Below are 15,347 nucleotides of genomic sequence, written 5' to 3' on the forward strand. Positions count from 1 at the left end.
GCACGCGCTGCCACGCGCGCACTAGGGGTGCCTTGCTGACGCGGCGTGTGCTGGTTGGTCGGTTGCATCAGATTTCCTACGTGCGCGCCACACCGGATCAATCCACCTACATCTCCTCCATCCAACGTCCACGGATCCGGGTGTACCGCGGTATCATGGACCGCGATGCACCGGATCAATCAGACTCCACTAATGGCCAGGATGCGCGCGTACACCCTCCTATGGTGCGCCGCGTTGCACCGGATCACTCCGGTCGTCTCCCCCACTGCCGGCGACCGGAAAACTCGCCGGAAGGTCGCCGGAAATTGCAGAAAATGCCCGGAAAAATCTAGAAAATTCTAGAAAAATCCCTAAAGTCTTATTTAATTATTTTTAGCCATTATTAATTTCATAGGACATTAAATAAATATATACCATCCTATATAATTAAAATTCCATTAATTGAATAAAATAAAACTAATAATTTATTAACCTCTAAACCTTGGCTCTATGCATAAAACTAAGCTAAACAATTAATTTATTAATTCAAAGGGGAAAAGTAGATAATAACTTGCCTTTTTGGATTTAAAATAAATCCGCCGGTCTGCGCGTAGTCGGGTAAAATTGCCTACACCGGTCCAAGCTTCTTTCTCTTTCTCTTTTCCTTTCACTCTTATAAAATAGCTCTCTAGAATTTATACTTTGCTTCTAACTCCCTTTTTTTTTTTTCTAAGGCAAGCTAGTTAATTTATACACAAAATATATAATATAAATATTACAAATATCTAATTTATAATAACTTCTCACCCATTTCTCATATTCCTACCTATATGGCTTTAATTCCAACCATAACCATTGATGCAATCCTATCCTAATCTCTAATTTCATCATGACTTTGGTTTAATACTATTATTATAAATATTATTATTATTATTACTAATATTATTATTAATAAACTTTTATAATAATTATTATTATTATTATATTATTATTATTATTATTATTATTAAACTAATATAATTATTATTATTACAAAATAATACATTATATCATCATAATACTATATAACACAAATATAATACTCTAATTAACTAATATAGCTTTATTAAACATAATCAACAAATAAAAGTAATTAAAATAATACATGCACAATTAAATGAATAAATTTACTATTTTAACATACACAATTAATTTACATGCACAATTAAATGAATTTAATAAAATAATGTAGTATGCACAAATAAATAAAATTAATTAACCTAACACAAAATTAATTTAAATACATTCTTTAAAATTACGGGGTATTACAAAAGTAGTTACTAATAAATGGACAATACTTAGGTCCTCTGAGGATCTACAACATACTTACCCTGATGTGGATTAATAATAAATGGATACGTTCTATTTTAATTACCACCATCTTTGATTTGGTAAGTAAATATCTACCCACCATCTTTGATTTGGTAAATCCTTATTAGAGTGAGTATCTAAGTATTGTCTATTTATTAGTGAGGATTTACAATATACACACCATTGATTTAAACCAATAATAAATTGACAAGTGATCTTTAATTACCTGATTGATAGATATTTATATAAGAGATAGTGATTTGATTACTATATTTGATTTGGTAATTAAAAGAAGAAGTGTCCATTTATTATTGGTCCACCTCCGCGGTGAGTATGTTATAGATCCTCACTAGTGAGGACCTAAGTATTGTCTCTAATAAATTATCTCTTTTGATTGCCAAAAATAAAATTATGTGTATGAAATAAATTATCTTGTTTGAGAGAACCTTCGTAAACAAAAAGAAAAGGAAATATAGCATATGAAAAAAAAATAATAATAAATAAATAAAATAAATTAGTAAAGGAACTAAAGGAGGTAAAAAAATATATTAAATGCATAAAAGGTAGTTATGACATTATAAATTAAGGCATAGTGCATTAATGAATTGAAAGACCTTGTCATTTTATTTAAAAGAAAAATATAACTGCAGTGCAATTGGAGAAAAGTGGAGTGCTATTCAATTTTGGTTTTTTTTTGGTACAATCGAAATAATAATTTATTCAACAAAGTTAACTTTTTCGGTCAAAAGATGTAACTTTATTTTTTTGATAATTTTTTATAGGTCCCATCAAAAGAAATAATTTATTCAATAGAAATAACTTCTTTATTTTATTGGCCCTATCAAAAGAGATATTTTATTCAATATAGATTAAAAAAAATTAATCCTTTTTTTTTTTTTTTTTTTTTTTTGATTTTGACAAAATAAATAATTTATTCAATAAATATATTTTCTTTTGAGTTTTTTTTTTTTACCTTGTCAAAAGAGATAATTTTTTAATGGTTATTATTATTATTTTTTTGTCCGGTCAAAAGAGTCAATTTATTCAACATATATATATATATATATATATATATATATATATATTGTTTTTTGGTCATGTTAAAAAATGGGTTTAATTCATTTAGACTCCCCGTGGTTTTGTCAATACTTCAAGAAGACCCTCCACATTTACAAATCTTCAGTCAGACCCCCTGTCAGACACTGTTAGCGGAAAATGTTAAAGGAGGGAATGAAATGTCTATTTTACCCTTGTTCAAGATTAATATTTATTAGCAAAATACCACCTCTTTTATATATATATATATATATATATATATATATATATTCAGTAGTGTTCAATTGCTCCCTGGTGAGGAGGGAGCAATATACTAACTTTTATTCATAACCTTAGAATCTAATTTTACGGCTAATTGAAACAATAGTTATTTTAGGTAATTATTTTTCTTTTAATTAGTCATTAATTATGAAATGACTATATCGAATATTTTTTTTAAATAATAATAATAATATTTTTAAACTGATTAAACTTTAATATGCCCTTTTCTACCACTGTCGGTCTGTCACCACTACCCACCTCCTCCCCCACTGCCATGACCACTTCCTCCAACCATACCACAACACTGCCACCTCTATCACTACCATACTGTCACCCACCACCACCACATACACCAATAATTATAAGGACGCCAATTAATTTGTAAATTTGGTAATTCTTAGTCAAAAGTAGCCATTAAATCTGTCTGGGTGGAGGTGGTGTGGTGGTGGTGGCAGGATAGAGGTGACAGTGACAGTAGGGTGAGACAGTTCATGATTAAATATATATTTTTTCTTTAAGAATGTATTTAATATAGTCATTTTATAATTAATGATTAATTAAAATAATATTAATTTTCTAAAATAATTATTCTCCGCAATAGTCTTTGAATTAGATTTTAAGACTATGAATAAAAGTGATTATATTGTTCATGTTCACCGGCTAATAAAAGTGACTATATTGCTCCTGTTCACATGGAGTAATTGAAAATTACTTTTTATATATATTAATTACTGTTGTTTTTCCTTACTGCCGGCGCAAGTCCTTCTTGGATTGCTAAGCACATCAAATCATCAATACTACAAGACGACTTAATGGTGGCCGTTAAAGAATCCACGTGGATCACCGGTGACCCACTTTTGTCATAACGCGACCACGTTTAAGTAGCCGGGAAAACGAATAATCAGGTTGCTGTGAGGCGACTTGGTGATCGGAGTGTGGTAGCGACCATACAGGTCGTTGCAAGTTGCTTCGGGTATTGACTTGGGTCGCTAATAGTGAACCCGAGACTTGAGAGAGGTCGGTGACCATTGGGTCGCCGTCAATAATGTATTTCAGGTCGCCGCCAGAGACCTGGGTAAAGGAGAAGACGAAGAAGAGGGTGTATTCGTACCAATTGGTATTTGATCCAGCTACAGTGAAGAAAGATGGTATCAAAACCAATATCGAAAATTGGCGTCTGTCGCGTTGTCTTCCATCTTCATCCTGATCCTACTCGCCGTTTTTGATGTGTTTGACTGTCTCAGCCGTTCATCACTCAATGGTACGTGAAATTAAATAGATGAAAAAATTAGACTGGTTTTATGGGTAATTCGTTGTGAATTTGTGATCAATTGCCAGCTCTGTTGTTAATTGTTTTAGTTTGTATTTGTCGTTAGGTGAGCTCAATTCAAGCTGTCATATTCAATATATCAGTTGCTTTGAATGTGGATGTTTTTACAAAGAAAAAAGAGAGTACCCTTTTGCATTATAAGCAATACCTGCCATAATTTTCACAAAAAAGGGTAAATATATAAATAATTCGGACCATAGATTCACAATTTTGATGGAAAAAAAAAGAATAAAGAATATTAAAGAACTGAAAAATTATAGAAGTACTTGATATCATTGTCAAAACACATGAACAGTTTACAATTGAATGAAAATCTTCAATGTTGGGTTCAGTACACGGAACCAAGATTAAAATGCTCTCTCTATATTGTTCACCGATGCTTTTCTGGTGGAAGTCACTGAAGCTTTTCCGTTGGGTCTTGATGCACCGGTGTTGATATATCAATGTAACTCACGGTCTGAACTGTAGCAGGCCGTTTTTCTGAAGTTGGGTAGTTGAAGCAGAAGCTCTTTCCAGCCTATCATAGCGCCAAAACTGTTGCAAAAATCACTATTGAGCATGAAAAACCAGTGGAGTTCGTATGGACGACTGGGTAAGATCGTTAGACTGATATGGCTTTCACCACAGTTTGGAGCTCGCCGGAACTGGAGCGGTTTCAGTATAGTAAGTGAAGGTTGTAACTGTCTTTTTACTTCTTTTAAGGGTAAATTGGGCATTTTAGTAAATTTTTGCATGACATCAGCAAAAAAGGTCTTTGACCTTGTTTGGCCTTTACGTGAGGGGAGAAATTGATGCGAATTAGAAAAGTAAGGGTCTGAGTAGTGAGTATGCTTGAAGTATTGACAAACCGTAGGGGGTCTAAATGATATATATATATATATATATAATTTTGGAAGGAAAAGAAATGTAATGGAAGGTTTTGGACGGATATATTAAAACTAGGTGGATTGATTTTGTTATTTTTTCAAAAGTGGGAAATTGAAAGGAAAGAAAGAAAATACTAAAATTTTTAATAAAACTTTATTAATATTGTAGACATTAAAAATAATGGACTATCGGTGTTGACAAATTGACCCATCAATTATGGGTTTAATGTTTAATTAAGTTATTTAATTGGCCCAAACTTGGTCCATTTAAATTATTTAATTAGTCCAGCCCAAATAATTAAATGAAAAAATAATTATTCCTAATAAAATATATCTGAAATAATTATTTTTAAAGATAATTATCATAATATAGCTGGCTCGGTTCAGTTATGATTTTATCCTTGACATATGTCATCATCCTATTAATCCAAGAAGCCTACAAATAGAGGCCTTCAGAATTCAGAAATCTAGAATTCCAGAAAGAAATACAGAAACTCTGCTCCAAGCACATTGTAAAGACGAAGAAACTTTATTAATACCAAATTTGTCTTTATTTTTATAATAGACAAAATATATTAAATTGGGTATGGTGGTAAATTTATTAAATAATTTTATTTTCTTTCTTTCTCCAAATATGATTATTGTCATTTCATTTATTAGTCAATTAAACACAATAAGAGCTCGTTTAGATTGTTTTTCAATAGCTTAAAAATGCATTTATTTTAAAAAATTGCGTTTAGGTGTGTTTCGTAACTATTAAAACTACCAATTTTAGCTCAGTACTTTTGAATCAAGCTAAAATTTGGAGTTTTTGAAATTGGGTTGGAGTAGATGTTATATATTTTAGGTAATTATTTTTTCTTAACAATTATGCCATTTTTTCTTTTTATAAAGATAATTTGACCATTTCTTTTATTAAGTTACTATTATTAAATATAGTAATATTAGTACCAAACAAATTAAAAAATAATTAAATTGTTAAAAGTACTTTATAGAGTGCCACCAAACACCTTTTTATCACTAAACGCACTTTTTTAACAGCTCTATGAACAAAAACATTTTATTTATTTATTTTTTATTATTATTTTTTTCAACAATGTAAATGAGTTCCAAGTGTTTAACACTATCCTCCCATTTAAATTTTTTTTTTTTTTTTCTCACTCACAATTAACGTTATCATTTATTTTCTTTTCATTGTACTAAATATAGTCTTAGTGTAAAGTAAGAAAATCAGTTTATCATGGTCGTAGATTTTTTTTAACCTCGCAAGTAAAATTCAAAATGCAATGATACATCATTTTTTATAGGGTCAAATGCAGAAAACACCTTATAGTATGTTTACAGTACGCATCACACCCCTCGTATGCAAAAAACACCCATAAAGTTTTAATTTGGTGCAAATTTATCCCTCCTGATACATTTAAGTTATATTTTGACTAAATTGCCCTTATATACACATTTTAGATATTATTTAAAAATGCATCATTTTATAAAATGACGACAATGGTCATTTAGTACATGAGGGTGTGATACACACTATAATCATATTACATGGTGTTTTTTTTGCACTTTATAAACTATTGTTGTTTTCAATATTTTGATCATTTAGATTAGATTTAATTGAGAATATAGTTTTATTGTGATTTGAATAGTATGATGACGGTATGTGATTGGATACTCATTTGTTTGTTTGTTTTTTTAATTTTTTCAATAAATATTGATTACCCATTTGTTGTTATGTAAAAATTATATATATATATATATATATATATATATATATATATATTTGTAAAAATTTATTGCAAATTGTAAAGTTTTAAAAAATAAATGTATATTGTTTATATGCAATGAATAAGTATCTTTAATTTAATTTTGTAATTATATGTTTATTGATAACTACAATAAAATTTAATTGGGAATAATTTTTTCTTTTTATATATAATTATAAAAGGCACTGAAGTTTTCATTTCATATGATATATTGTACATTAATATGACAATTGTGACAACAAATATATTTTTTTTAAAGAGAGATAATACATTGTTAGCGGAAATATATTGAGAAAATTTTTTTTTTCCCGAAAAGATGAGAGAAAATCTTTAAAAGTGGGTTAAATATAGTTAATATGCATATAACAATACCAACAAGCCAGTGGCCTAGTGGTATTATTAAAGATGTTTTCTCCACTTGACCATTTTTTATAGTAATTTTTAATAATCTTTTGAAGGTTATTTAACATAATTAGTGATTTATTTGTGTATTTTTTTAAAGTCAATGTCATTATTAAAAACTTATTATTATTTTTACTAAATTAATGAGAAATTATAGATTTAAACATGAAACCACATCTCAAAATTTTAAAATTAAGAAATAAAAATAAATCTAAAAATTAAAATACGTTAGAAAAATATATGGTTTTGTTTACATATAAAACAAATATGTCTGGATGTGTGATTTTATAATTGAAATTCATTATGTTTGCTTAAATTAGTGACTAATTGAAGTCTCTTGTATTGATCATAATAGGTTTGTCTTTAAAATTCAAAATTATAAAATGGCATGCTCAACGTTGAAAAGTTTTCAACCCTAAGGATATTTCTAAATCACTTTAATTTATAACTTCTTATTGATCCTTTCTCCTGCCTTCATTTTATAATAATTATTTTTTTAAAAAGAACAAAAAGAAAAAAAAGATACATTCACTTTTTGAGACCTTTTCTTAATTATTTTATTTTTCATTATTATTTTAAAACTAACTTACTTTAATAGAGATGAAACTTGGGTGGTCTAACCCGAGTGTCGCTCACAAATTGTTCGTGTGGGGACAAGGTACCTGACCCGAGCAATTCGAAAAACTCGTGAAATTCAAGTGGCATGATATGGATTGAGATGTAAATAACTATTTTGAGACTTGTGCTGTTAGAACATGGCCCTTAGCCCGCCCAACGAACCCAAATCCCACCCTATTTACAAGGTCAACGAAGGCAGGTAATGGATTAGCATCGTCATTGGGTTTTCGTATGGGCCGTATGAAAATTTTTTTTTGACCCGCCTAAAATTTACTATAGAAATAAATTAATTTTTTGGGGTCAAAGCCCACCCCTGGATCCACCGCCCATCATTTTTTTTTTTTTTTTCTTTTTTTTTTTTGTGAGTTTACAACAAATCAAAATGACAATCATGAACCAGATCAGTAATATTCCATAAAATTTGTATCAAAACAGTATTACGAGAAATATGACCCTGCAATACATTTTTTTTCCTCGTTAAATGTCTCTCCTTGTTTTAGTTTTTGGGAATTCAAAACAAAATTAACAAATGATCAGCTTTGATCATTATAGCAACGGATAAATCTCTATCAAAACAGATAAAGAGATGAATGATCAGAGACACAATATGATATATACACACACAGTGCCGTAGCCGGGACAAGTGGGGGTAACCGAATTTTTAATTTTTTAAAATTAAATATAAAAAGATTTTTATATTTGTATTGTTGCTCCCTCTAAAATTTGACAATGCACACATAATATATTATATATATATATAACCAAAAACTCATTCACGGGAGGAACCATGCTTTTTGACTTTATCATAAACAAATAGATTATTTTAATCACATTTTCATCTTTAACATTTTTTACAATCCAAACAAAGTAAGAGGAATAACCATTTAACAATAGATAGAGTCTCTGCAGTGTGGCAGACAGGTAATTTGATATATATATTTTTATCATTTAAATTTATTATTATTTGATATTATAATTTTAATTAAAAAAATCATTAGTTATTACTATCAAAATTATTTTAGGGCTTGTTGTTCTTTTAAATTTTAGTTTGTGTTTTTATTTTTTTTCCCACATATGTGATATATTAGAACATATAGGTAACTATATTATTTTATTTTTCATATCTTATTCTTGATTCATTGAATATGATTTTTTTTATAATTACATTTAATTGAATGAACTCAATTTTGAAACAACAATAAATAATTTAAAAAATCGTTGTGAATATACTGAATAGAAATATTATGAATTAATGTTTTAATTTTTACATGTATTGTTTTGGTTCAAATTATATATATATACACACACACATTATTGTTATTAAAAATTGCCACTACAGAAGACAATTTTTGACTACGCCACTTTATACACACATACATATAATGAGTCTGATATATATAACATAAATGATTTGATATATATGTGTATATATATCTATCTATCAAGAGTCGAGGCACAATTGGATGTTTATCGTGATTGAAATTTTAATCACCAATAAATATACATACAGATAAAATCCTAGTAGGTTGATCGAAATTGACCCTTATTTTTTAAAAAATAGACGCTTAAATTTTCAAATAGTTAACGTTAAATCTTAAGATGGGTTTCTTTATATTTTACACATACTTATACAAAGGTTCCTTAGAAGGGTCAATTTTTTTTGTCAGGCTAAATAGCATAACTCTTTAACATTGTTATGTAAGTGAGTTGGATGACATGATTAAGAACATGAAACTCATTTATTATTGTTATGGTATTTGTCTAAAGTTGAATTATAGTAACCATTCAAAATAATTTAGTGATATCTATTTTACCTTTAATGTAAAAGGTGAGGATTTTAATTTTGCCGGAACAATTAGGCGTGCAAGTTTGTTAAAGCTTGTTGTTAAGGTTGAGATTAGGGGTACAATTTGGTCATTTTCTTAATTTTTTTATTTTAAAAAATCTTAATTTGATCCAACGCAAACTTTGAATAGGTTTGGGTATTTTTCAATTTAGGTTTTAATCTATTTTTTTAATCTGACCTCCATTTGGTTAGACTTACATACAGTCTCAGTTCTCAGTTGAATATTTGTCTCACTCTCACCTGATCAATCAAAGCCTAACTTGAATATTGTAAAACAAGTTTAAGGTTAAGCCCATTGGATGGCTTGATTGGATTGAGATTAAATAAAAAAACAAGGAAAAAAAAAAAAAATTGGATCATGGTTGCTTATAAAAATAAAAGGAAGGTTTTACAAATAGGTTCTGATGGTTTTTATGCTCTGAACTTCTAAACAAATGACCTCTTGAGAATTCGATTCATGTAATTGTTCAATTCGATACAGATCGACGATGGCTTGGAGGCAAATGATGTTCTTCCATGGAAGAGCACTGTCTTCACTTTTGAATTCGGTTGCTGGGTTCGCAAATTATTCATCGAAATCCACCCCATACTTGGGTATAATTTGTCTTAGGGTTTATGTATATCACATTTGCATAAGTTGGTTCGATTTTTGTGGCTTTGATGAAAACTTGAATGTGGGTCTGTTTTGTATTGTTGCAGTGAAGGTTGGAATACCAGAGTTTCTGAACGGAGTGGGCAAAGCCGTTGAGACCCATGTAGAAAAGCTTGAAAATGGGATTGGTGACTTCCAGAAGCTGCTCGTCACACGAAGTCGCAAGCTCAAGAGACTTGGCATCATCTCCTGCAAACATGTAGCAATCGTTTTCCTATCTTCTGATTCATCAATGATTTTTCAATTTTTCAATATATCTTTTAATGGGTTTTGACTATTTTTTATCAATTATGTGCTAGTTATAGTTTCGTGAAATTCTGGTTTCTGGGTAAATATTATCATGTTTGTTATATGGAGCAGTGTGCACATTTAAAAATGTGTGTATTTATGATTAATTTGTTACTACATGTGTGTGTTGGTTTAAATCCATAATCAACTGGTAGAAATCTAGAATAATGCAATAATTAAAGAGGGAATTTTAACAATGGTACCTCATTGATGATTAAACTTTATAATACCTTTGGGTTTTTTGTAGGACATCCTGAGAGAGCACTACCCCATTTTAAGACTTGTTCCTATGATGGGGCTGAAGAGGGTTTTTAAACCCTTATATATTACCAACACTAGTGGAGTCGGCTTGCCTACAAAAAAAAGGGTTTTGAAACCCTTATATATTACCAACAACAGGGGAGTCGGCTTGTCTAAAAAACAAATTTAGATCTCCATTCCCATAATGGAAACATAGATACTAATGGTTAGGATTAAATCCCGCCAAATAAAGTTGTAAAACCACGATCAAACGGTAATTAGACCACAAAATTGACAAGTACAACCTCAATCCATTAAATATGGATAATCACATTGCAATCCAATTTTAGACATAGGACCACAAAATGATTTTTTTTTTTTTTTTTTTAAAACCCAACGCTGTGTGGTGTTGCTTTGAACTCTATGATCTTCTCTGTATGTTACCATACTTCTTTTGGAGCTGGATATTTTGGTTGGTCTAGTGTGGTAGACTTTTTTATGGTCTTCATTTGCTGATTTTCTTCATTGATACTTCTCTGCAGTTAACTAGGATAAGTGATTAGTCAATTTTTGTGCAGGTGGTAGTCCGAGTTGAAATGAGGTCTATACCTTTAAAATGGATTTAGGACACCCTTAGGAGACTGGTTCTATTTGGATTTCTATGAGCATAAGCCAGAAACTTACTTACGTAACTTGGTAGGGGAAAGGATATGTGATCTTTCATCTTTTATTTGTTAGTAATGGTGGAAATATTTAAAGTTACTTCTGGCAAGAATATTCTTATTTTCTAGGAGCAAAATGTGAATTTGTGGAGTAGAATTTGTTTTAATCCATGCTGAATCATTGTCAAATTATCAGCATGTGAGTTTGGTTATTTTTTTCCTGTTATTTGTGAAATGGTTGATTGCTTTTATCATTTGGGTGACTTTATTTTAGATAACTCAAAGATGCAAGATGCTCACAATTTAGAGCAAAATCTGACAGTATGTTAGATTCTCGCAATATACGCAAAATGCAAGATGGCGTGAAAGATGATTAATGTGCAAAATAATCTCATTTCCTCCATGATCTGGATCTTGCAACTGCAGCATCAAAATTTCTGTTGGGTATGGGATCCTTCCATGGATAGCCTACATTTGTTCAGGCTACAATGGCCCGGTAACATGTAGCTTTTCTACTGGTATTGTAGTTCCATTCTTGCAGTCTAACTTTTAGATCATCCCTGTTAGGTGTTTTTTTTTTTTTTTGGGGTGCTTTCATTTTTCTTAAGGAAGCCATTATTTAAATTCAGCATATGGCTTCAGAGTATGCTTATGCTAAAGATCTGTATAGTTGCATATGCGTTACCCTGGGCTGATGGTAAAACTCTCAAATTTACTTTGTTATATTGCGATCGTGTTATCCTTCTTTGAGGCTTGCACGCCAACCCATTCAAGGTACCAGTAGGTATGAGCTTTTGGTTGTTGGAGAAATTGTCTCACTGGTCAAACATTGCTGGACAGCTTTATAGTTATAGTAAAGATGGATCTTAATTGCCCAAGGCCCAGTATAGATCTTCTCTTGGCTTCATGTCTACTGAAATCTTTATGCTGATGGTTCTTTTGTAGTTTTCTAAAAAAAAATTCTATAACCAGAAAATTATATGCAGGATGACATGGAAAATTTGTTGCTTATCATTTTAAAACAGAGGACCATCTGTGTCAATTATAGTTTCAAAGATGCCATTGCAAATCATTGTAGATGCGATCATTTTGTTTGTATTATATCATTTTATTATGTGCGCAATTAGGCATTCAAGACATTTTTTGGGTTTGAATTGTTCTGTCTCCAATCCATTTATGCTTCTTTCTATTTCGGTTGTCCGATTCTTGAGGACTCATGGTGTTGGTATAGTAGTTTGATTGCCTTTTGAATATAGGTTATAATCAAAGAGAAAAATCCTAATATCTGTCTCAGGAGTTGTTGGTGTTTTTATTCTAGATATCAATTACTCTGTTATTTGTTTAGTCCATCTACCCCAGCTGTAAACTAGATCAGAAATGTGCTACCTGGCCGTAGGTGAGTTGGCCTAGGTGGTGTCTTAAGAGCCAGTTGTCTCAATTTTTGAGTATTCTTGGTCCTAGCCAATGCATGTGGTTTGTGGATGATGCATCTGAAGGATTAGGCTCGACTCAAGAATCATTTGGGGACACCAAAAAGATTTTTTTTATAGAAAAGGTCATTTCTTGGTTAAGGGCTTAAACAACGTCCCAAAGAATCTCGTAGTCTTAAGGGGTTAAAGACCATCCTGAAGAAGTTCATAGTCTTAGTTTGGCTTTAGCCAAATAAGACCCCCCCCTCTTCTCTGTACTTAACTATTGTGAAAACAACACTGAAACATTGAAAGAATGAGAAGGGTTTAGCTATTGTCATATAAACAAGTGGCTCACTATGATCCCTCGAATCCAAAAACTGCTTGATGCTGATTCAAGATACCAAGCTACCGATTGACTTATGAATTATGATCAACAGCTTTAATGGGTGATTTGGGACATGTTATTTTGAAGATTAAAACAGTTGGGCAGGAGAACCTCAAATATGGTTTGTACATCTTGCCCATCTAAGTCTTAGACTACGTCATTTTCTTGGAGGTCAATTGGATTTATGGCTAAAGTTAAATATGTAAATGACATCAAACAATTTTTGTAACTGTTCAAGGCATACAAAGTATTTGCAACCATTTTTGTAGAAAAATGCTCAAATGTTAGGCCTTTGTCTAGTGTACCCTTTCCAACACTCTCAATTAATGTGGATGACATTGTGTAATAACCCTACGGCCATTTTTTCCCTCATTATTCCATTTTATGAGAGGCAAAAATGGAAGTTGACCTTGCTTCTAAACTGATGAAAGGGCAATCACAGTTCATAGTGGCCTTTGTCTTACGACTTTTCATGAGGGATATTGTGCAATACTTGCATTTCTGGTACTCTGCCTTTTAAACTAATTTTTGGAAACATCCATATCAATGTCCTTATTACTCAAAGACAGCATGCGTGTTTCTGAACAAGATTCCTTTAATTCATTTTATTTTTTTATATCTATCTTTTAATTTTTAATTTCTGTTCTCGTTTTTCGTTGTGCCTGCTTTAGAATTAGAAGATATGTTGGGGGACATATTTATGGCTACTTTTGATTTGAATTTGCTCATGAGCGCTAAGGCAGGGATTTTCGTTAGAATCCTATTTTTGGATAGATTAAACTTTTAAAGTCTTTTTGGTTGAATGTTGGCATTATTACACAACGCATACATTTTCATTCTTAAAAATGCATTACAACATCTAATTTTGCTGCTGCAGAGGAAGCTGATACTGAAATTCACTCACAAATATAGGCTGGGACTTTGGAGGCCTCTAGCTGAGCCTGTGAAATCTTAGAATCTCTTCAAATGGCTAGTCCTCTTCTCTTAGAACACCGAGATGTCATGAGATTGACTTCTGCAAAATGTGACTTGTGAACGTCAGTCCCATTTGGATGGTTTGGTGAATTATGTTGAAATACTGATGCATGATCCCCTAGATTTAGTTATGCGGATTTTTTCTTTATTTCAGATCAAGTGTCCTCGCTGTTGTTTTTCCGGTGTATCATTTATGATTTATTCTAGCAAAAGTGGACTTGGTGGGTTGGGGGTTGTTTAACCAGTTGGCAAGTTCTAGTCAGTTACTCCTTTTGTCTGTCATTGCTATGGTGAAGTTCTCAAATAATCCAACACTCTTATAATCATTTTTACACCAAATATCCACATTTCAGGTACTTCCAGTTTATGTGTGAATATTTGCAAGAATTATTTAATCAGGATATAATCTTTTATCGGATGAATATACTGGGGATATTACCCTTTCTTTCTTTGTTCAGTTTAAATAGAATCTTTTGCATTCATAGCTTCCGTGGTTCTCGTAGCATCTTGCTTAATACTTAGGTCTGAAGTTCTTGACTTCACTAATTCTCAATTTGGTGGATTTTAATTGTTAACTACCTTTTACTCTTTATGTCTTAGGTCTGATACCATATGAACTATCAACTACTCTAAAAGCTTAAGTGGTGTTGTGTAAATTTATGCATGGTCAATTTTTTTGAGACTTGAACACTCAACCTCTCCAAATTGAGAAGGAGAGCTTATACCATCTGTTCATTGGTAATGCATGTTTGAGATTGAAAATATAGGAACATTTTAAATATTTGAATTTATGGAAGATGGGCCAGCACAAAAATCTATTCCAAGCTGTTCCGACTTCCTAGTTATATCTGGACTAAACTTGACTATTCATATTTTTAGATCTGGAGACGTGTTATGTTTATTAATGTGTAAGGCTGTATATATATATATATATACCATCTGTGTGGTGAAAGGTTTCTATGTTAGAGATTAAAATCAGAAACTAAGGATGGTTGTTCCCACTTGGCTTTCATCAAGAATGGGTGTGTATAAGATTGAAATGAATGGTGTCACTGTTTATGCAAGAGTTTTGAATCGTGCAGATCTGGTTAACTCATGGATCGCAAAGTTTAAGTCTCAGCTTACGAGGCAGCTCGTAGGAATCGACATTAAGTTCAAAAAATGGAACCCTTGGCCAGTGATATTGCTACTCTATGCGGGAAGCAACTGTTTGATCATTCAAATGAGATATTTGGATTCAAAACCGGAGTTGAATA

General features: G+C 31.2%; 1 protein-coding gene across 2 annotated transcripts; it reads left to right on the forward strand.

Annotated features, from left to right (window-relative positions):
• Positions 1 to 9,660: 9,660 nt before the first annotated feature.
• On the forward strand, positions 9,661 to 14,542 carry LOC132294537 (uncharacterized). 2 transcript variants are annotated; one of them, XM_059792432.1, is made up of 3 exons: positions 9,661 to 10,071; positions 10,177 to 10,328; positions 11,236 to 12,706. In XM_059792432.1, the coding sequence occupies exons 1-3, from the start codon at positions 9,966 to 9,968 to the stop codon at positions 11,281 to 11,283; spliced, it is 306 nt and encodes a 101-aa protein (XP_059648415.1). In that variant the 5' UTR covers positions 9,661 to 9,965; the 3' UTR covers positions 11,284 to 12,706. The 2 variants fall into 2 exon arrangements, with proteins under 2 accessions (XP_059648415.1, XP_059648414.1); XM_059792431.1 differs by lacking the exon at positions 11,236 to 12,706 and adding an exon at positions 13,994 to 14,542 and having other exon boundaries at positions 9,669 to 10,071.
• The last annotated feature ends 805 nt before the right edge of the window (positions 14,543 to 15,347 follow it).

The sequence above is a fragment of the Cornus florida genome, unplaced genomic scaffold, assembly GCF_030987335.1.
Source record: "Cornus florida cultivar Cherokee Brave unplaced genomic scaffold, ASM3098733v1 CherokeeBrave_3.0.0_Hap2_Chr02, whole genome shotgun sequence".
Classification (NCBI taxonomy): domain Eukaryota; kingdom Viridiplantae; phylum Streptophyta; class Magnoliopsida; order Cornales; family Cornaceae; genus Cornus; species Cornus florida.